Source organism: Falco peregrinus, chromosome 2 (genome assembly GCF_023634155.1).
Source record: "Falco peregrinus isolate bFalPer1 chromosome 2, bFalPer1.pri, whole genome shotgun sequence".
NCBI lineage: Eukaryota > Metazoa > Chordata > Aves > Falconiformes > Falconidae > Falco > Falco peregrinus.
The window spans coordinates 101,368,114-101,388,337 of NC_073722.1; the positions used below are offsets into that span (position 1 = coordinate 101,368,114).

The 20,224-nt window shown below is 55.9% G+C and overlaps 1 protein-coding gene across 2 annotated transcripts in view; it reads left to right on the plus strand.

Annotated features, from left to right (window-relative positions):
- Positions 1-20,224, plus strand: part of STX1A (syntaxin 1A) — an 89,957-nt gene that overhangs the window by 10,973 nt on the left and 58,760 nt on the right. For both annotated transcript variants that reach the window (XR_008745739.1, XM_055795507.1), the window contains exons 2-3: positions 6,235-6,312; positions 7,119-7,218. Coding sequence is in view for 1 of the 2 variants with exons in the window: in XM_055795507.1 (XP_055651482.1) it covers positions 6,235-6,312; positions 7,119-7,218 (178 nt within the window). In the remaining variant the exon portion in view is untranslated. The remainder of the gene's footprint in view (positions 1-6,234; positions 6,313-7,118; positions 7,219-20,224) is intronic.

Sequence of the window (20,224 nt, forward strand, 5' to 3'; positions counted from 1 at the left end):
GAGGCAGCAGCTCCCAGAGCCATCCCTGCTGCTGGCACGCTGCCTGCGGTGCTGCCTGCTGCTTGGCCTCTGGTGGGCTGGAGAAATAAAAAATGCTGCGAAAGAAGGGTTATCTTCACCTACCCTGTGTGGGAGGCAGAAGCCCAGAGACCCCGGGTCCCCAGCGCTGCCCGAAAGTGCCCAAGGCAGGAGCAGGTGTTGAGGGAGGCTGATCAAAACCCTCCTGCCCTTCTGCTCCAGATGTGCCAGTGGCACAGGACCCACATGTCAGTGATGCAGGCAGCGATCAGCACTGCTACAGTACCTATACACATAAAGGGGGCAATGCCCCAGACCCACCAAGGCTTCAGAGCAGTGGAGCTGCTTGCTGGCTGCTTGTGTTAATTAACTTGGGCTCATTGCCTGCTGTAAGCCGTTTTCAGAGCTAGTCTCACCTGAGGCACGTAGACTTGCAGTGCTTTGCTGTGGCTCTGTTTCCTCTTGCTCCGTGAGGAGTCTTGGGGCAGCTTTTGCTGCCTGAGGTTGCAGCATGTCGAATGCGCCCAGTGGGTGCAGAGATAGCTGGGTGCCTGTTTCGGCAGCTGAGAAGCACCAGGAGGATGGCGTGCCCGTCGTTCCTGCATGGTGTCGGGAGTGCATGCTCCTCGCCTGTTGCTGGCAGGCAAGCCTGGGCTTTTGGGAGCTGTGAATTGTTTGCTGCTTGTGTTGAGCAGCACCAGCAGGTAGCTCTGACCTAGACCTGAGGTTTCCATGTGGCTTTGAAAGCCTGGGATGCTCACGACTGGGATGTGTGAAGCCAAAACGCTGTTGGGTGGGTGGACACTTTAGGTTTTCTTAGGAAAGGTATTTTGGTTTCATTTCTACTTCGGCAGCAGTGTATGGGAAGACACTTCAAGCCTGGGGCGAGAGTGCCTGTGAGGGCTGGCAGTGTGCCTGGTCCAAGCCTCAGCGTGGAGGGAGATGCTGGGAGGAGGTGACCCTTCAGTGCCTTGCATCCCAGGGGGCTGTGCCTGCCTGTGGGCATCTTCTCCCCCTGGAGTCCTGGTTAGCCCCTTAGCTAATGCTGCTGCTGCCTCCCTTGTGCGGGGGTGTCAGGTCAGGGGTGGTAGGGCCAGGCGATCCGCCTGACGCTGTGTGTTGGGACACGCTGTGTGTTGGGAAGCGGTGTGGCAGGGAGGGTATTTCCAGTGACGTGGGTTGGACAGATGGTGCCCTTCTCCAACCCAGAGTGACATGTGCCCTCCTGACCAGCAGGCTCCATCCTTCTCATTTCCTCTTTGCTGGGCTTCCAGCTGGGTTTTTGTGCTGCTCTCCCCGCACACAGCAGGGCAGTGCCGCGTTCAGTGCCTGCCCTAAATAACCATTGCCCTGGCTGTGCATCAGCGCTCTGTTGTGCCTGGGGGGCAAGCTGCCCTGAAAATAGAAGTGCCTCCAACAAGGCTGTGTGTGGCTTTGGCAGAAACCCTCTCCCTGGGTGGTGGGTTGCCTTCCTCCAGGATTTCTGGGTCCAACAAACGGCAGGGTCCGATGGGCGGCAGTGGTGGGACCAAGCAGTGGTGTGGCATCCTGCATGCAATGAGCCAGGACCATTTTGCATGTGGAAGGGACAGACAAGAGGTGACAAAGAGATGGGCATCTCTGTGGGTGGCATGCTAACCTGCTGCCTTTCCTCTGCTGCCAGTACTCTCTGGCCTGCCTGGTCATGGGACAAACCTGCATTTAAAATTAATGACAAGGAATGCTTTCCTCACAGACTTGAAAAAGAGGCTCAGAATTCCTGAATATTAAGATCCTGCCAGAATGAAGGCAAGAAAAGCTGCTGTAGGCTTGGGGGAAGTTGTGATGGAGGTGCCTTTTTCCTGTGCAGGGCTGCAGAGGCTCCCTGGTGCTTACCATAGTTGATCTCCCTGGGAGGGGGCTTTCATAGCATCACAGAATGGTTTGGGTTGGAAGGGACCTTCAAAGATCATCCAGTCCAACTGTTACCGAAATCTCGGAATGAAGAACTTATCGACACCAATGTGATGTAGATAAGCAGACACTTCTTTATTGACGGCCGGGTGCGTGAGCGAGTCCTCTCACGATCAACGCACACCAAGTCTCAAAATCGGACACCATATATAGAACTTATTCATACATATTCATTAAGTATTCATGCATAATCATAATATTTTCCATAAATCATGTACATATTCTCCTCCTATATCCGATTCTGCGCAGTAATGCTTAGAAAGGTCTAAAATGGGTCTGGGGTACGATTTGGGTAGGTGGTATATGAGTCGGTGGTCGCGATCTCCCCCTGCCGGAATTACCTTTTACTAAAGTTCACGGTTTCTTGGCAGGTAACCACAAGCTATTCCAGTCGACTCTCCCCAGTTTCCATTCATCTCATATTCTGACATTTCAATACACTTTCTACATACAGAAGACTGGTCAAATACAAAGAAACCTTTCAAACCCTAAATTTATTACCTAAGTTTTAACAATGATTCTAGCCCATTCTTCTAGCCTTGGTACGGGATGTACAGAGGATCTCATAGCAGCTTTTACTGTGCAACTATAAGTTTCATTAAAATATATTTCTTATCCTTCTATATTTCTATTTTATAAAATAATTTTATAAAATCAAATAATCAATCAAATAAAGTCAATCAATCTTAACTTATTAGCAAATCTGTAACACAACCTCTCGCCATAGGCAGGGCCCCCTCCCCCCAGCCCAGGCTGCCCAAAGCCCCGTCCCACCTGGCCCTGACCCCTGCCAGGGATGGGGCACCCACAGCCGCTCTGGGCAGCCTGTGCCCGTGTCACCACCCGCGTGGTGCAACATTCCTTCCCTCTGTCCAGCCTAAACCTACTCTCCCAGTTCAAAGCCATTGCCTTGTGCTGGGGACCCCAGAGCTGGAGCAGCGCTGCGGGGGGCTGTGAGGAGAGCGGAGCAGAGGGGGAGCATCCCCTCCCTTGAGCTGCTGGTGATGCAGCCCAGGAGGTGCTTGGCTTTCTGGGCTGCAAGTGCACGTTGCTGGCTGATGCCCCATTTGTCACCCACCGGTCTGTCCCAGTCTTTCTCTTCAGGGCTGCTTTTCACCCCTTTTCCTTTGATCCCTTTCTGTAGATGATCATCCTGCTGGGTGCATGGCAGCGTGGTCCAGGGCTGCAGGCAGGTACTGTCCCCTGTGTCCCCTGGCAGAGCTGCTCTGCACACAGAGCCCCGCAGGCTGTCTGCCCTCACCGGGGCTGCAGTGCTGCCCTGACCCCCACCAGCCCCTGCGCTGTGGGGTGTGCCTCCAGGCAGGGTGATGTGCGGGGCCTCGTGCCCTGAGGTGCAGGATGAGCCAGTCTGTCTGTGGCAGGTGCTGGGGATGGGTCGGGTGGTGGGAGGAAAAGCTTCATGACATGGTGCTGGAGTCAGCAGGGCTGGAAGGAGCACAGGAGTGGTACGGTTGGTGCAGGAGATCAACTGGAAAAACAGCCTCATTTCCTCTGAGAAACCTCCCCAAAATGCAGCTCACCATCCAGCAGCCTAATCATTGCTCTGAGCTAATGAAGAAGACACCTCACCACTGAAATCCCACCTGTGGAGACCATTGCTTGTGGGGGCTGTCAGGGATGTCCTTGTTGCTGATATGAAGAGGCTGGGCAGGGTGGTGGGAAGGAGGATGCCATGACCTGGCAGCTCGTGTGTCCAGAGTGGCATTTGCTTTGGTGGCTGCATCTTCCATCACTCGCAACGTGTGTCCCCAGGCTCTGTTGGCTTTATGTATTTCTGAGATCCGTGGAGCCGGGTGTAGGTGGGAGTTTGTGACCGCGTGTGCCATTCGGGATAATGCCAGCGTAAGGCAGGCAGAAACTGTGCCTGTTTGTGTGTGCTGGCAAAATGTCCCTCACTCTGTGCAGGAGTTAAGGGTGTTGTAAGATGGGGTACCACCCATCTTAACTGAAGGCAGTTGATGCTTAAAATCAAGCATGGCACAAACCAAGTGTGATTTCTAGTGGCATGTAAACTGAAATGCAAACGTGAATGGTAGCTACATCCATGTAGCAGGCATTCATCCATGTAGGCATCCTTCCTAGCTTTAGATGATGCTTTTTAACCTTGGTGGTGTGTCTTCTTGCTCACAGGCTGTGGGTGCTGGGGAAGCACCTGTGGTGCTCTGGGAGTAATGGAGGAGCTGTAGGCATTGCTCTGGGTTCATTTGTAGACCCCAAGTGGACCTTTGCTTACAGCCAGTGGTGACTGTGCTGGTGCAGCCAGGCTGGCTCGCAGGCTGAACGAGTGACACAGCACTGGAGCTGGGGCTTGAGGGCAACCGCCGTTGTTTTGCTAAGATGGGTTTGAGTGAGGTTGGAGCAGCAGTGGCAGGGGACAGGGAGGAGGAGAGGGTGCAGGTCCCTCCAGCCTCGCTGCCTGGTGGCATCGAGGTGCAGGAGGCGTGTAACAGAGCCCATGGCCATATCCTGGCCCTGAGGCCGTGTGGCTGGTGTTGGACTTGACTGTGCACCCAGCTGTGTGCTAAGCCTGAGTCGTGCTCTGGCTCTCGGTGCTGGGCTGTGACCATTGGTGGGGAGTGGGAGAGGCTCGTGTGGACCTGGTGTGAGAGCAAAGTGCCGAATTTGGAGGCAGAAGGCTTCAGGGAAGAAGCTGGGTCCTGCCTGATGCAAAGGGCATTGCCTTCTGCAGGGAGTGTACGGCTCCCTGGCCGGTGTCCGAAACAGCATGGCCAGCAGGGCCGGGGCAGGGATCATCCCAGTCTGGAGGCTGCAACCTGAATCCTGGGTTCAGTTTTGGGCCCCTCACTACCAGAAGGACGTAGGGGCACCGACCTCGCTCCCGCTCCGTACTCCCAGCACAGCAGTGTGCTTTTAGCAATGCAGGGAAGAGATCCAAGTCAAAGCAAGAGAAGGCTCTAGGTGCTCATCCTCAGGTTGATCTCACCCAGCTCCATCAAAATCTAAATGCACCGACCTGTTCCCAGGCTGGTGGCTTCTGCCATGTCCCAGCCTCGCTGTGCAGGCACCTCCCACCACTGACCCCTGGCGTGGGTGTCCGGTTGGGGCCAAAATGGCCAGATTCTGAGTTCCCAGCTTCAGGGAACATTTAGTCTTTGTGCCCACAGAGTGGTGGGGTAGGGACAGCAGCGCATCTGTTTTTCCTTGGCAGGGTGAGATTTTTACTTGGATCATGGTAGCCTTCCAATCTCAAGGTCTTTGGATAAGCATTTTGTGAAGTCGTTACCAAAGCAAAGGGTGCCATGAGGGTGGCAAGGCTGAGGTCTCCCCTGGGTGACCACCCAAATCAGTCACCCTAGGCTGAAAAGACAGTTTTAGGGGGAAGGATAGGTATTGCACCTGGCTTATTTCAAGGCAAGACTCTGCAGACTGCATTGGCTAGCTCCCTGCAAAGGGGCCGCAGGGTGATGTGTAACCATCTGCAAAATGTGGGACAATTACGAGATGAGCAGAGACAGTCCTCTCTCTTAAATCTTCTCCATTCCACTGGATCATTCTCTCTAGTGGACTTGGAGTAAGGAAAAACTTTTCCACCCCATTGATTTTCCATTTCCCTCCATCATGTATCTGCTTTGGATAATAATCTTTTAAATGTCTGCGTATACAGAGGACTGTAATTTTTCTTTCCCCTGCAAGCTTACATCCTCTGCCTCACTGGGACAGGAGGTGTTTTTATCTCTGGTGACAATGACACACATGCTCCTGCAGACAAAGACAACCCTTCATTTGCCTGCTGTGGCTTTACTAGTTCTGTTGTATTTTCTGTTCTCTCCCATCTTTCCTGCACTCCACAGCATCCCTCGTGCTTTCCCATCGCAGCATCCTTTCTGTTTCTCATTACTGCTGCTTGCAGAGCTGTTGTGCTTACTACGCACAGCTGAGGATCGTTCATAAAGTTCCCTCTTCCAGCTCTCTGTAAACGCATAGGTGTTATAAATCTTACTCTGTGCTTGCCAGGGGAGGCCATGCAGTGTGGCAGCTGGCTGCAGTCGTGTTTTGCGTCGTGCCCTTATTGCTGGAGCTGGCAGTCCTCGGCTCCCTCGCTGTCTCTAGTGCTCTGGTGTGGCAGCACCTGGGGCATCCTGTGCTCTGGCTGGCATTTGCCCCAGCTCCTGGGAGCAAGTGAGCAAAGGAGAAGGGGAAGATGCCCCTGAAGAGCTCCTGAAATGGAGCCGCAAACTTAGCAGGGAGCACTTGTTGATGCCTCTCTCTGTGTCGTTGCAGGCAAAGGACAGTGACGACGATGATGAAGTCACTGTCAGTGTGGATCGGGACCGCTTCATGGATGAGTTCTTTGAGCAGGTGAGACATTTGTTTCTCCATTGCAGCTTTAAAGCTAGTTCAGACCTTTCTGTTAGCGCTGGAGCAGGTTGTGGGGCTGCAGTACAGGCTCCCACTGTGGGTGGGGAGCAGCAGGTGAGGTGGAGATGGGGGTCCTGCCCTGGCTGATGCTGCTTAGCTGATGCTCAGGGTCCTTGGGGATTATGCTCAGATGACTGATGAGTAGGAACCAGGCTTCCACGCAGGCCTGAGGCTGTCCTGGTCTTACCTGGCCCTATGGATGCTTTGCTGCTCCACCTGCTGCTCCAGAAACCAGTGGCGCAGCTGGGCCGGGTGGCCAGTCAGTGGGAGCAGGTGAGCCTTGCAGCCTGCCTGCCTGCAGCCTGCCTGCCTCCAGCCTGCTGCTCAACTGGACCAACTCTCAAACCTCTTCTGAAAGCACCTCTGTGGAGCAGAAGTTTCTGCATGGGATTGATTTAATTTTGTGCCTCTCGTTACCAAACAAGAGGTTGTCTTCTGGCATGTGGGTGGCTGTAAGATCTGCGCGTGGATTTTTAGCACACCCTTAGCATGGCATGTGTGTAGGGGGTGTTAAAATGTATCTGTGCAGGCAATGGAACGGGGAAGGAAAAAAATCTCATGTGCAGATGGAGGAAGATGAGCAAAGTGTGGTGTGAGTTGAAGGAGAAGACAGAGCTAGAGAGTGGGCATCCTGGCAGGCAGAGGGCACAAGCAGAGGTTCCCCCTCAGGGATGCTGGTGTGCCTTCTTGTAGTCCAGAAGGTCTCTCACAGCACAGGGGACCTAGCTTCTTGTCCGTCTCCACAGGTGGAAGAAATTCGAGGGTTCATCGATAAAATTTCGGAGAATGTGGAGGAAGTGAAGAGGAAGCACAGTGCCATTCTTGCTTCGCCCAACCCTGATGAGAGTGAGTGAGCCATGATCTCCCTGTGTCCCCGTGGGCACGTGGCTGGGCTGGGCTGCTTGTGGGGTGGACAGGTCGGGCTGAAATCCCCTTGTCTTCAGGTGACCATGGCTGGAAAGCTACAAGCTGCTGAGGTGGCTGATGGCTGAGGCGAGGGAGGGCTGGGACCTGCATGGGAAGGAGGTGGAGGGTTGAGTGATGGCTTTCTGACTTTGAGAGGTGGTGAGAGTCCAATGAGGCTGCTGGAGGAGAATTCCTGAAGGATGGGGCAATGTGGAGGCTGAAAAGAGCAAATGGCTGGTTTGATGCTGGTTGGTTGTTGTCTTGCCCTGGGCTGTGTGGGTTGGGCACGTGGATGAGGCAGCACTTGCAGAGCTGGCTGAGCATTGCCTGCTTGGCACAGAAATGGTGCAGCTCTTCTCTGAGCCCTCAGAGTGCACTTGTGATCCTGCCCTCTCTGTCCTGAAGGACATTTTGTGGTGGCTGGCCAAAGAGTCTGTAGCTTTCAGACCTTAGTGATCAATCGCTGTTTCTTTCCCCGTCTTGTGTTTCTAAGAAAAGGTTTGTTGCCAGGATCAGAAGTTAAGGATTGCAGCACCCAGGAGGTGGCAACATTTGAGAGTCTGTGGGATCCAACAAGGTTAGAGCTGTGGGTGATGAGTTCCCCTGTCCCCAGGTGGAGCAGTGCATCTCCCAGGGGAGCCAGAGGAGCTGGCACTGGCAGAGCACCTGGGGCTGGTGGGGTCAGCTGGGCTTCCCGAGGGCAGAGGTTTTCCAGCTTTGCTGTCTGCAAACTCCTCGTTGGGGAGCAGGTGGGACCCGAGCTGTGCAGGGGAGAGCAGGGCTGAGCACAGCCGGGTGGAGATGCTTACCAGTGGGGATGGACCAGGGGTCTGCGGCTGCATCAGGACCGACCACACGAGATGGCTCCAAGCTGTTGGTAGCTGTTGTCGTCAGCAAAGGCGTTGCTTTCGTGGGCCAGTGAGCGATTGCTGAACGCTGCTTGTGCCCTCCCAGCTGCAGTAGTCCTGATGCAAAGGTGTGCGTAGGGGGTTGGAAGGCTAAGACCAGGTCTCTGTCTTGCCATCTCCCCTCCTCCTATCCACTTCTCATCATTTGCCCAGTGCAATTTCACATCTGCTTGTATCCAACTGTGAATTGTTTCTAGAGGTCCCAGGAGGCTGTATGTACACACATTTTCTTGTGCCCAGCCCTGTGTCAAATCAATAGGTATTGCTAATTGCTTGGAAGAACGTGGCCCTTATTAAATTGTCTCATGCTCCCCTCTCCTGGCAGCTGCTCCTCAGCTAAAATTTATTTGGCCAAGCCTGGAATTGAGGGATTTTCTCAAGGGAATTCACATGTCTCAGACTGTTGTTCAATCATCCTCCAGGCTCTTTTGGTCAGTGCTTGCACTGTGAGATTTTGCAGTGTTTCTGTTTGGGTGTTTTCAGGGAAGAGCGGTCATTGCCTTCCTGCTGGCTGCTGGGCTCATACAGCGTGTGTCGGGACAGTGTCCGCTCAGGGCTCAGCCAGAGCTCAGGCTGCAAAGGGCACTTGTGGCCTAAAAGCATAATAATCTATTTAAAAGTCTTAGATGTGCAATGAACAAAATATGGTGACGTTGATGTGCCTTCCAGAAGCATCCAGGATGTTGGGAGTGCTTTTGGTTTTCTTTTACAGTGTTACTTTGCTTTAGTATTGCAGAAGATCCAGTTTATAATGCCAAAAATTGATTGGGCAGTGAGAGCAGGGCCCACATCTTCTTTAGGAATTAGTGTTTTGTAATATTGTGGCATGTCCAGGAGGTGTGGTGGGTCTGATCAGATGCTCAACGGTAGATAGGCTCACAGAGTGGTGTGGGTTGGAAGGACCTTGAGAGACCACCCGGTCCAACCCCCCTGCTGTGGGCAGGGCCCCCCCCCCAGCCCAGGCTGCTCCCAGCCCCGTCCCACCTGGCCCTGACCCCTGCCAGGGATGGGGCACCCACAGCTGCCCTGGGCAGCCTGTGCCCGTGTCACCACCCGCGTGGTGCAACATTCCTTCCCTCTGTCCAGCCTAAACCTACTCTCTTCCAGTTCAAAGCCATTGCCTTGTGCTGGGGACCCCAGAGCTGGAGCAGCGCTGCGGGGGGCCGTGAGGAGAGCGGAGCAGAGGGGGAGCATCCCCTCCCTTGAGCTGCTGGTGATGCAGCCCAGGAGGTGCTTGGCTTTCTGGGCTGCAAGTGCACATTGCTGGCTGATGTCCCACTTGTCACTCATTGGTGTCGCCCCCAGTCTTTCTCCTCAGGGCTGCTCTCCGTCCATCCATCCATCCATCCGTCCATCCATCCATCCACACACCCACCCCTGCTCCCCAGTCTGTGCTTTGTGTATGAGCTGGATTTACCCACCTGCCCGGTGGAGGTGCTGGGCTTGGCCCATGTCATACAGAAGGGCTTATTCCTCCTCTCCCCTCCCTTCCTGCTGATCCCTCTTCTGGCTGCACAGACTGTTCTCGACTCCAAGTTGCCGCTACTGCCTGGGCTTATTTTGGCGCCTGGTGGGTGGGCAGCTGGCTGGCTTTGCCATCTTGCCGGCGTGGTGGCAGCCCCCTGCCTGCACCTTGCAGCTCTGGTGGGCTCCCGCCCGGCTTTGGGGGGACGGGGAGAGTCTCCCCACTGAGTGGCTCCATGCTGCAAGTTGGGCAGCATCAAGCTGAGGCTTGGGTGGGCTTGGAGCAGCCAAGGGGCTGCATTGCTGCTTGGGTCAGGGCTGTCGTTGCTGCTGCTCCTGATCTGAGTCACAGCTCCTGATAACCTGTTCCTAAAATCCTTCCCGGTGAGCTGTCGCATCTGTTGTCGCTTCTGGCGCTTGAAGCAGGCTGTTTGTCCTTGGTCCTTGGTCTGGGCCGCTTCCCAGAGGAGGTGGCTTTTGAGTGGCAAGTTGCCAGCTAGAGAGGAATGAAATGATGTTGGTTTTTTGGTTGTGTTTTTTTTGTTGGTTTTTTGTTTTTTGTTTTTTTCCCTGGAGCGGTTGGGAAGGACTTCTCTGCCATTGGTCTTCTCTGTGCATCGCATCCCTCCCCATGGCCATGCTCCTCGTCTCCTCGTCACTGCGTTATGTAATGGATGCTGTTTGCTGAATGAATTGCCTCTGGGAACATAAATCTTCAAATCTGTAGTCGTGTCTTTCAGCCTGTCAGCTCGGTCCATCTCCACAGGCTTTGGCAGACCCAACAGGTATTTCAAACCTGGAAGCAGGTCCATTACGGCTCTGCACCAGGCCAGAAGGGGAGGTTCAGCTCTGTGTACACTTGACCTCCAGTTTCATAATTTAAGCTGTGCAGACTCGAGGTGGTGGCTGTGGACACCAGGGCACAGGTCCTGGGTGACACTGCTCAGGCTCTCTGTTGGAAGAGATTTGTGTTATCTGCAGAGTGGCCTCTGTAATTCCTAGCAGACCATCTCCTGGCAGAGAGACGTGCCAGGTGGTCAAGGAGACAAATCATAGCTGCTCACCTCTGTCTAATGCATTGAAGCAACAGTGGCTCGTGCCAAAAAGGCAATTTGGAGTTGCCTTGGTGCCTGGGCTCTGGCCGGACACCTCTGAGCAGGCTCTGTGCTCTCGTGTAAGCATAACCTGGCTGCTCACCAGGTCCCTTTGGTAGCTGTCATGGCTGGAAGCCCACTTCGTTCAGAGGAGATGCTGCTCAGGCACTGCTGGGAGGGAGGGAGGCTGCAGCTGTTCCTGCTGGAGCTGCCCTCCTCGGGCACTGGTTTTCTAGGGGTAAGTTACCCCTGGTGCGTGGTCCCACCAGGGCAGAGAAGAGACCTGAAGACCAGGAGTTGCAGTCACGTTATGTGGGAGGCTTCAGGCTCGGGCTTGTTTGATGCTCCTTCAGGAGGAGCGGTGTGAGAGGACAAACAAGTTTCAAGGAAAAGTCTGACTGTGTTCTCAGGCCTCTTTGCGCTCCTCCACCCACGGTGCTGCTTCTCCCAGCTTCCCTGGGATGGGAACTCAGAGCCAACCGAGACTTCAACAGACCTTGAGGATGGAAGTGAGAGGAGCAGGGGCTGGGATGAAGGAAGAGTGGGCCCAGCACAGCAAGGGACCTGGCAAAGGGTGCCCTGGCATGTCCTGCACACAGAAAACAAAGCAGCGTGTTACCCCATTCACTGTGCTGCTCTCACCCCTGATCTGCAGCCTCACTGATGCTGCCCCTGCCACAGTCATGTCCCGCTCAGGTCTGGCCAGGGGAGGTTTTTGGTGCAGGCAGGGGGTTTGTCCTCTGTGCAGTGCAGGAGCATGGCAAAGCTGGCTCCAGCTCCCCAGCCTGAAGTAGAAATAGACCCACAGAGTGGTGTGGGTTGGAAGGGACCTTCAGAGATCATCCAGTCCACCCCCCCTGCCATGGGCAGGAACATCTCCCACCAGAGCAGGTTGTCCAAAGCCCCGTCCCACCTGGCCCTGAGCCCTGCCAGGGATGGGGCACCCACAGCCGCTCTGGGCAGCCTGTGCCCGTGTCACCACCCCCGCGGTGCAACATTCCTTCCCTCTGTCCAGCCTAAACCTACTCTCTTCCAGTTCAAAGCCGCTGCCCCTTGTCCTGTCACTGCGGGCCCTGGTCAAAGCCTCTCCCCATCTTTCCTGTGTGCCCCCTTGAAGCGCTGAGCGGTCGCAGGAAGATGTGCCCGGAGCCGCCTCTTCTCCAGGCTGCACAACCCCGACTCTCCCAGCTTTTCTCCAGGGCAGAGGTGTTCCAGCCCTGGGGCCAATTTGGTGGCCTCCTGTGGACCCGCTGTACCAGGGCCACGTCTGCCTTGTGCTGGGGACCCCAGAGCTGGAGCAGCGCTGCGGGGGGCTGTGAGGAGAGCGGAGCAGAGGGGGAGCATCCCCTCCCTTGAGCTGCTGGTGATGCAGCCCAGGAGGTGCTTGACTTTCTGGGCTGCAAGTGCACATTGCTGGCTGATGTCCCACTTGTCACTCATTGGTATTGCCCCCAGTCCTTCTCCTCAGGGCTGCTCTCTATCCCTCCCCCCCTCCCTAGCTCCCTCCCTCCACCGACCCCTGCCCACCCCCCCCCACCCCCCCCCCCTTCCCAGTCTGTGCAGGTACTGGGGATTGCCTTGACCCCGGTGCAGGACATTGCACTTGGCTTGGCCTGGTTTGATGGCAGTGTGGAATGGATTTGAGAGACATAAAATGATGAGTGATGCAGGGAGGTTGCTTACTGCACCTCCCAGAGCAGGGCTCAGGACAGGGAGGATGCCAGTGCAGCTGGTGGGTGGTAGGGTCCCCACCAGCAGTGGTGGTTCTTCAACCTCCGCAGGGTTGTAGGGGCACGGTGTGGCAGCAGAGCTCCCTGCTTGCTGCAGGACCCAGGGAACACGCACTTTGCTGGGCTTTGCTTGTTTGAGGAGGGGGAGGGGGGAGCCCCATCTTCCTCCCCTGTAACTGCCCCTGCTGCCTCCAGCACCAGGAGCAGTGGTCCTGCTGCGTGCCTGCCTCCTCCTGCCACGGCTCTGAGGGAAACGAGGTGACGCTGAAACAAGAAGCCGTGTCCTGACAAAAGGTGTGCTTGGTTGTGCTGGCAGTGGCACACATGGGAGGGCATGGGCACCCGTGGGGACGGCAGGGAGGAGGTGCCGTCTGCTGCCCTGGCTCTCAGCATCCCGCATTCTGCTCCTCTTCCTCCTCTGTGCAGGTCCCTATGGGGAAGGTGTTCTCAGGCTCTTTGCAGCCCGTGCCCAGTGCAGCTACGGCAGCAGATGGTCCCACAGCTCTGCTGGCCCTGCCTGGCATGAGATGGAGAAACTGGAGGGGTGCTTGGTGCAGGAGCGGAGCTTCCTCTGCCCACCAGGGAGGTCCAGGAGCTCCTGCAGAGTGTTTCTAACACCTTGCGTGGCTTGGGCGTTCCAAGCAGAGCTGTGCTAGTGGTCATTGCGGCAATGCCATCCTGTGCTCAGGGGCTGCCTCGGGTGGCTGCATCCTGTCTCAGTGTCACACAGAGATGCTTTTTGTCACCATTTCACAGATTTCTCCAGTTCCATCTTGAATAAGTTTTGTTTCTTCTCCTTGTAATTCTTGTTGAAGGGCCACTCTAGGACTTAACCTCCAGTGGTCAGGAACCATCTTCTCATTTCCAGCCTGAGTCTATTTATGATCGATTTACATACCGACGTCATCCCAAGAACAAATATATTTAGCTGAAATAGCTGTTTGCCCTTCTGGCTTTGTCCTGTTGGGTCCATGCAGCAGCTCAGTTGTTTTGCAAGGGCTTTGCACAATCCCTGCTGTCCCTGTCACCTGCCTCAGCCCTGGTTTTGAAGGGTTGGAGTACCCTGAGGTGTGAGGTCTCCAGGATGTTTGGGGGGCCCTGGCTGCTGGTCAGCATTTCTTGAGATTTTCAGGCTGTGTTGCCCTTTTCTTACCTTGTCGTGTTGCTATCTCTTTGGAAGTTGGGGTCTGTCTGTGTGGGATGGGCCAGAGCTTCCCATGTCCTGGTGGTGGGTGCTGGGTCTGGGCACCTGCAGGCGATGAGTGTTTGAAGGAGATGGACAGCGTGAGGGTTGGCAGGTCATGGTGGCACCTATGTGTGTTAGCAAGAGGCTCAGCTGTACGTTGGGTTGTGGAGATGGTTGTCCAGGGAATGAACAGTTCAGCTCTCCCTGGTGTCTCCAGGGAATCCCTAGCAGAGCTGGGATACAGGTTGGCAGAATGCCTGCCTTCTGCGCTAAGCCAGCCCAGCACCTCCTGGCACTGATTTGGTGGGTGCTGCGGGGTGCAGGTGGAGCAGGGATGAGCATGGGTGCAGGGATGCTCATGCTGTGAGTGTAGGGATGCTCACACTGGTCCTCACCTTCCCTGGCCACTGCTGCCTCTCAGCACGGACCTGTGTGAGGCTCCCACAGCCTTGTGCCCAGCACGGTGCCACTTGCTGCCAGACCTTGGATGCTGCCCTCAGGAATGGGAGATAGGGACTTTCTGTGCATCATCCCAGTGCCAGAGCAGGGGTGCCTGGGACATCTCTGCCCCCTCTCCCTTGTGCCTGTGTGGCTTTTTATTTCATGTCCCCTTGATGAGTTATGTATTAGTCCAGGTGAGATTCCCTTTTACCATGCAGCAGCTGTGCAGTCCCCCTGCACACCCCAGCTTCATGATTGCTGGCACCTGTTGTCTGCTCTGTCATCCTGAGCAACACTGGGTGATCTGCAACGCCAAGTGAATGCAGAGTAAATATCAATTAACTGTAGTGTGATTCACAGCAATGTAGAAAAAAAAGAATAAAAAATCAGCTGCTCTGTAATTATATTGGGCTCAATTTAGATTGGCTAGCGGTGCTCCTGGAAGATGTGCTATTGCTGCCACAAGATGCAACTTTTGCTGGAAAACTTTTATCTCCTTTGGGTTGTGCACCCTGTTGCATCGCGGAGCCCGTTTCACGGTGGGAAACAATACTTACTGCTGGAGGTACTGCTGTCTCTGTTGTAGCGTGGGAGGGCTCCGGTGGCTCCTTGGCTTTGCATGTCTTGCAGCAGCGTAGCCCCAGGATGGTACTGCAGCCCCTGTTCTTGCTGTGTCCTGGGTGGTTTGGGAGAGAGCAACTGGCAGGAGCGAGCAGCCTTGGGGATGACGGGACACGGGGCTGTCACTGTCCTGAGCCCTGCTGCGTGTCACACACTCATGTCCTTCTCCACTGGCTCCTCCTGTCTGCATGCGAATCTGGCCCTGCTGCCCACCCTGCGTCTCTGCCCTCGCACTCACCGGCCCGGGCTGGCGCTTGAGCCGTGGCTGGGGTGCGGGTGGGTGGGTGAGCCAGGCTGTGCCGCGCTGCTGGCGCTGGTGTCACCATGAGGCTGCCTGAGTTGTTTGGCCTGGAGAGGTTGGAAAGAGGGAGGAAGAAGGGAAAGGAGCAAAAATGAGAGGGAATATGGCTGCTGTGCCCCTTGTAGTACTGGCTGGAAGAGTTTAGCCCTTATTGCCCAGCAGGCTGGCCAGGCCGGGGCTCTTCCAGCCAGCAGCGGGCTCAGCAGGCTGGGTGGCTGCCCAGGACACATGGGTGTCCTTGAGCTCTCCTCACCTCTCCCTGCTGGATTTGTAGCAGTTGGTGCTGGCTGGGCCTTGGGTGATGGGGGGAGAAGAGGAGCCGGGAGCCCTGCTCCAGTGGGCAGCGAGCTGGTCTGTGGCACTGGCCCCAGTGGGTGCGGTGCTGGGTGGCAGGGGGACACGCACTGCTGTGGCACCACTCCTGGGTGATGCTTGCTTTTGACTCCAGCCTGCAGTTGAGTTTCTCTTGCCTGTTTACAGCAGGCAGCATCCCCTCCCCATCCCCTTCTGTGCTCCACGTGGCATGAGAATTACTGTGATTTCTAACGCTTTTAGCTCTCAAGCTTGGCGTTGGTGGGGCAGGCAGGGAAGGGGGGCTTGAAGGCCAAAGGGTGAAAGAGCAGAAACGTGAGGCTGATTTGGGAAGCACTGGGAAAAGGGAACGGCAAGATCAGGGCGTTGGTTGCAGCCTGGCGTCTGCATGGCAAGCAGGTGAGCCCTGTCCCACATGCCTGTGTGCACTCTGGCTTTTGAAGCACTGACTCTCTTCAGAGCCATGTCCCTGCTGTACGAGTGGCCACGTCACCCAGCAGTGTGGCTCAGTGCACAGCAGTGTGCCCTCGCCTTGGGGTTGGTGCACCACAGGGTGCCGAGGGTGCTGCCTGCACTGGCAGGAGAGGGGCAGAGACCCCAGGGTGGAGTGGGATGCTTTCTTGCAGACCTCATCCAAACACAGCAGTGTAAGCTTTGCAGCTAGATCTCAGCTTTCTCTTGCTAAATCTCTGTTGTCTCGGTGTTAACACCGAGGGATAATCTGTTATTTGCAGAAATGAGTTTAGGAGGGCTGAGATGAACAAGCCGTAAATCCTGTTACTGCTTTCCCAGGACTGCTTTGGTACTGCTGCATGCCGCATCGCAGGGACAGCTTTGTGCTCTCTAGGCAAGCTGGGATCAGGGGCACAGCCTGGACCTGGCCAGCAGGGAAGGGCAGGGGCACAGGCAGGAGGGTGGCCAGAGACGCTGTGATCTCCTGGGTCCGCAGCATCACCTTGGTATCATGCCGTGGGCACTGCTGCAGCGAGGGGCTCCTACTGCAGCAGGGTTCAAGGACTGGCTTTACAAAGCTATAACTGATTTATTGATGGATGAAGAAGTCAGGGATGGTAAATTGGAAACTGCTGAAAACAGCTGGAGGAGGAATTACTGATAAAAACCCATCGTGTTTCAAGCAACTGGGAAAACAGCAGTTGTGCATGTGTCTTTGGGTAACCTTCACCCATGTGTGGTGGGCTGGTGTGCATGGTTGTATTTCAGGTGGAAGGAGGGGGTGGAGGAGTCGATTAAAGCTGTGGGAGGAAGCAGGCACACAGAGCAGGAAATCTGAGCTCTGAAGGACCCTGAGAGCTTTTAGAGTGCAGAGAAAGAGGAGCAGAGCTAGGAGCTCGTGTGAGCCAGGTCCGGAGGAGGAGGTGGGACAGTCTCCCCTGGCGCCGTTTGGCAGGGCTGGCCAGGCAGGCAGCCATGTGCTGGGGAGCGGAGGCTGTGGCTGCAAGCTGGGAGACTTTACGCTAGACAAGGCTGGTGTTTGCCTCAAGCGGCTTCCCTTGCCCCTTGGGTTGTGCCGTGTCCAGGCTGTGGTGGTCAGAAACGGGGCGTCCCTGGCTCTGCTGTGTTGTCCTCTGGAGCAAAGGGATGCAAGTGCTGCCGCCAGTTTGGCTGCCCACAGTTTGAGAACAGTGTGCATCAGCTGATAAAGATGCTGAGGAGAACCTGGAAGAGCGACTGAAGGGGTGACAGCCAGGGTCCCCAGTGGGGGGCTGGGCAGCCTGCTGCCAGAGCAGGCTGAGCAGTGATGGGACCAGCTGAGACACTGCAGGGAGCAAAGCCCCGACAGTGTCAGCGAGCACCTGGCTAGCCCAGCCCAGCGGGGGTGTGTGTGTTTGAGATCAGGGTGGGTGGCTTGCTGCCAGGAAGGGGTGCCGGCTCCATCCCTGACAATTAGCAACGGAGAGCAGAGGTCCTCATAAAACCTGTTCAGGAGTGACCGGTGTCTGAGTGGGCCAGGCTGGGAAGTGGCAGGAACTGGCGAGAGGAGCTGCTGTGCCTCAGCCGGTGGCAGACCCAGCGGTGAGCTTGCTTCGCTCCTCAAGGAACGAGCCTGGAGCTGTTCAGATTTCATGTGACAGTGGCAGTGCTGCTGCAAGTGGCCATGAGATACCTATGGGCTTTTTATTTCTGAGTAATGACAAAATAAAGGCACTTAGGACAGCATGGTAGGATACTGCAGTCCAGTTGTGCTGGCCTGTTGCACAGCAGTGGGGCTGTGCATCTGCACCCAGGGGCAGAAACTACCACGCTTGAAAAATGGGAAATAAAGGAGAATACTGAAAATAGAGACAGTCTCCACTCTTGGCTTGGAGACCCATGCCAATATTTTACTCGGTGCTCAAAAATAGTGTACAGAAGTGTGGCCTAATATTACAACACAGTAAGGCAAAGAAAAATTATTCTTAGGGGAAGGTTGGAAATATAATCCTGTTCCTTTTTTAAAAGGCAGTTAAGACAGTGCTGCTGTATATTTGATTGAATTGCTGCAGTAATCAAGTGTTTGAATGTCGTTCCAAATCTTTTCAGGGCTTGTTTTAGAAGAAAATACTCACACAGAAAGTATCTCCTTAAACTCCCTCAAAAATCCCTCTATTTTACTGCCTCACGATGCCGCCCACCTTCAGCATGTAGCTCCTGCTCTCCCGACATGTCGCGCCAGCCGCCCCTCGCTCGGGTCTCTGCCTGCCGCACTCCCACCGCACCTGCGGGTTTGATCCCGGGGGCTGCTGCCACGTCGCCTGCTACGTGTCCCGGTCCCTGTGGGCTGCACGGGAGTAGCTGGAAATAACCATTTCTCTGCAACCCAGGACGATGGTAAGTCGCCACGGGGGGTATTGCTGCCCATTTACCGCTAGTGTGGAGCCCCGCAGAGGGCTGGGTGGTGGGGGTCTGGCCCCTGGCAAGTGCCTGGGAGCTGCCGGTTTGGAGTGGTGGCTGCTCTGGCAGCTGCTGGTGCAGGCAGAGCCCTGCTGCCTGCCTAGAGCTGGCTGCCTGCCCAGCGAGGGCTCGTCATCTCCGTTATCAGAGGTGGCCTGATGTCTAACGAGGGCATTGGAGGTCCTGGCAGGAGCGCCCGCAGGTAGGTCCAGGCTGTTCCTTATGCCTTTGGGAGCTGCTGCTCTTCAGCCCTGCTCCCGCTTGTGTGGATGCCTGCAGGGGTGTCTGTCAGGCAGGGGATGCGTGGACATCCGCATCACCAGCCCTGCCACCACTGTGCCAGGCACACAGCCTGGGCATCTCTGGGACATGACTGGATACAACTTGGACCTCCTGGTTCCTGAGCTGGACATTGTTTGTGACCAGGAGCTACCCAAAAGCTTGATCAGGACTTGGGGTTTAATTTTGTTTCCCCTTGCCAGGCTCCGTTGCCATCTCCCTGGGTTGCCCACACCCTTGCTTGTGTCCGCCTCTCCTCAACCCAGCTTTAGCTGTTTGCGCAGGGGATGCAGGATTGGGAGGAAGGCTTGTGAGCCTGGCTTCATGTGTGTTCCAAAGCCTGGGACAGTGTGTCCCTGGGCTTCTGCCCCGGCGGGGAGGTGGACTCTCTCCAGGCTTATCTCAGGTCCTGGTGAGGCTGAGGCTGCCTGCTCAGGGAATTTGGAGTGAAGGGCACGGACTGTAGTGGCTTTCCAAGTCTGGGGATGGCAGGGTGCTTGGGACCATGTGGGTGGGTGGTGGCTTTGGGTGTCAGGGCCATAGTTATAGCTTCGGTCTGCAGACGGAAGAAAATCTCCTGCAGCGCAAACGCTCCACAGAGCCACAGATTTCTTCAGGGCACATCCACCTGCTCCAGCATGGGATCCTCCGTGAGCTGCAGGGCAACAACCTGCATCACTGGTGTTCTCCAGGGCCTGCAAGGGAATCTCTGCTCGCGCACCTGGAGGACCTCTTCCCCTCCTTCTTCACTGACCTCGGTGCCTGCTGTTGTTTCCCTCATATTTTCTCACTCTTCTGTCACAGCTGCTGTTGCATAGTGGTTTTCACCCTTTCTTAAATACTTTGTCATGGAGGCACCATCACTGTCACCAATGGGTTCAGCTTTGGGTGGCTGCAGGTCTGTGTTGGAGCCAGCTGGCACTGGCTGTGCCCACCAAGGTGGCAGCTCCTGCTGTTGTCTCACAGAGGCCACCGCTGCAGCCCCTCCACCACCAACATCAGCAGCCCCTGTACTTCTGGGTGTGAAAGTTCATAAAAACATGGACTCAGAGTGGTTTGGGTTGGAAGGGACCTTCAGAGACCATACAGTCCAACCCCGCCTGCCATGGGCAGGAACATCTCCCACCAGAGCAGGTTGCCCAAAGCCCCGTCCCACCTGGCCCTGAGCCCTGCCAGGGATGGGGCACCCACAGCTGCTCTGGGCAGCCTGTGCCCGTGTCACCACCCCCGCGGTGCAACATTCCTTCCCTCTGTCCAGCCTAACCCCACCGTCATTCAGTTCAAAGCCGCTGCCTTGTGCTGGGGACCCCAGAGCTGGAGCAGCGCTGCGGGGGGCTGTGAGGAGAGCGGAGCAGAGGGGGAGCATCCCCTCCCTTGAGCTGCTGGTGATGCAGCCCAGGAGGTGCTTGGCTTTCTGGGCTGCAAGTGCACAGTGCTGGGTGATGTCCCACTTGTCACTCATTGGTATCGCCCCCAGTCCTTCTCCTCAGGGCTGCTTTTCATCCCTCCCTCCCTCCTACCCTTCCTCCATACTCTCTCCCCTCCCTCCCCACCTCCCCTTCCTCACCCCCAGTCTGTGCAGGTACTGGGGATTGCCCTGACCCAGTTGCAGGACCTTGCATTTGTCCCAGCTGAACTTCATGAGGTTTGCACAGACCCTCCAGCCTGTCCAGGACCCCCTGGATGCCGTCCCTTCCCTCCAGCATATTGACGGCACC